Source organism: Terrapene carolina, unplaced genomic scaffold (genome assembly GCF_002925995.2).
Source record: "Terrapene carolina triunguis isolate 2854851 unplaced genomic scaffold, T_m_triunguis-2.0 Scaffold17541, whole genome shotgun sequence".
NCBI lineage: Eukaryota > Metazoa > Chordata > Testudines > Emydidae > Terrapene > Terrapene triunguis.
This window is the reverse complement of record NW_020681892.1, coordinates 1-1,542: the sequence shown is the minus strand read 5'-3', so window position 1 is coordinate 1,542 and position 1,542 is coordinate 1. Positions and strand designations below refer to the sequence as shown.

Here is a 1,542-nt window from a genome sequence, read left to right as displayed (position 1 = left end):
TCTATCTATCTATCCCCATCCACCCCATCTATCTATCTATCTATCTATCTATCTATCTATCCCCGTCCACCCCATCTATCTATCTATCTATCTATCTATCCCCATCCACCCTTATCTATCTATCTATCTATCTATCTATCTATCTATCTATCTATCCCCAGACACCCCCCATCTCCCTGAGCCCCCCACGCTCTGCCCCCCGGCATTGCCCCCCTGTGGCGTGTACCTGGGGGCTATTAACTCCTCTCCCTTCCTTTCAGGCTGTCGGCAGAAGGACCCCCCGGCCCGGTGAGTTGCCCTTTTCTGCTCCCCGCTGCCCCCATAACCCAAGGGGGCTGCGGAGGGGCCGGATTCAGAGCTGTGGGACCCCATACTTAGGGGTCTTTGGACAGCTGGAACCTCCAGCCCCTGGCCTGGGGCCCCAGATAAAAATAGGCGGTGCAGGGGGTCTCTTGCAGGGGGCCCATATTCCCTCTTGGGGGGCTGAATTAGCCCCTCTGAGCCCTGCGCCCCCTGCTTTACAACCCCCCATTGCCTGTGCCCCACGTGAGGCAGCAGCCTCCAGCCCCCAAGCAGGGGATTGCCCCAGTCCTCAGCAGCTGTGCCCATCCCCCTGGCATCAGGCCTGCGGCCTAGCGGCACCAGCCCCAGCGGCTCCCCACTCATCCCCCCAGCTGCCAGCCGGTGCCGGGGGGGGAGGGGGGCAGGGGCCCACCCAGCCCTGGGGCCCCCACCAGTGACTGTCCGCGGGTCTGTCTTGCAGGAGGGAACGCGGCCAGTCGCAGGCTGAGGGCGGAGGCGAGTACATGGAGATCGGGGCTGGAGGTGAGAGCCCGTGGGGCGGCCCTGAAGAGCACTCGTCCCCTCCTCCCGTCCCTCCCCCCCTTCCTCCGCCCCCCCCCCCCCGCCCCACCCCCCCCCCTATCTGCCCCGTCCCCTCTGCTCATCCCCCTCCATCCACCCGGCCCCCCCCATCTGCCCCATCCCCTCTGCCTGTCCCTCCCCCTCTATCTGCCCCATCCCCTCTGCCCATCCCTCCCCGTCCCCCTCCATCCATCCCGTCCCTGTTCCCTCTGCCTGTCCGCCTCCATCCCACCCCTCTGACTCCATCCCCCCCGTCCCCTCTGTCCATCCCTCCCCATCCCCCCCATCCCCCCCGTCCCCCTCCGTCCATCCCGTCCCCGTCCCCTCTGCCTGTCCCCTTCCATCCATCCCCCTCCATCTGCCCCATCCCCCTCCATCCATCCCCCTCCATCCCCGTCCCCCTCCGTCCACCCCGTCCCCTCTGCCTCTGCCTGTCCCTCCCCATCTCCTCTGCCCGTCCCCTCTGCCTGTCCCCCCTATCCATCCCCCTCCATCTAACTGTCCCCCTCCTACCTGACTCCACCCCACCCCACTCCTTCTATCCATCGACCCCCATCCCCCCTGCCCTCCCCTCTTCCTCCCTCTGTCCCCCTCCCCCTCCCACTCACTCACTCCCCATCCCTGTCCCCCTCCATCCCATCCAACCCCCTCCCACCTCACCCCATCCATCCCCCGTCC

At 66.1% G+C, this 1,542-nt stretch overlaps 1 protein-coding gene across 1 annotated transcript in view; it reads left to right on the top strand.

Moving 5' to 3' along the window:
• Positions 1 to 825, top strand: part of LOC112123002 (paired immunoglobulin-like type 2 receptor alpha) — a gene marked incomplete at both ends in the record, with an annotated part of 4,393 nt that extends 3,568 nt beyond the window's left edge. Inside the window, 2 exons of the mRNA XM_026661802.1 lie at positions 261 to 288; positions 764 to 825. Of these exons, the coding sequence (XP_026517587.1) occupies positions 261 to 288; positions 764 to 825 (90 nt within the window). The remainder of the gene's footprint in view (positions 1 to 260; positions 289 to 763) is intronic.
• Between the last annotated feature and the right edge of the window lie 717 nt (positions 826 to 1,542).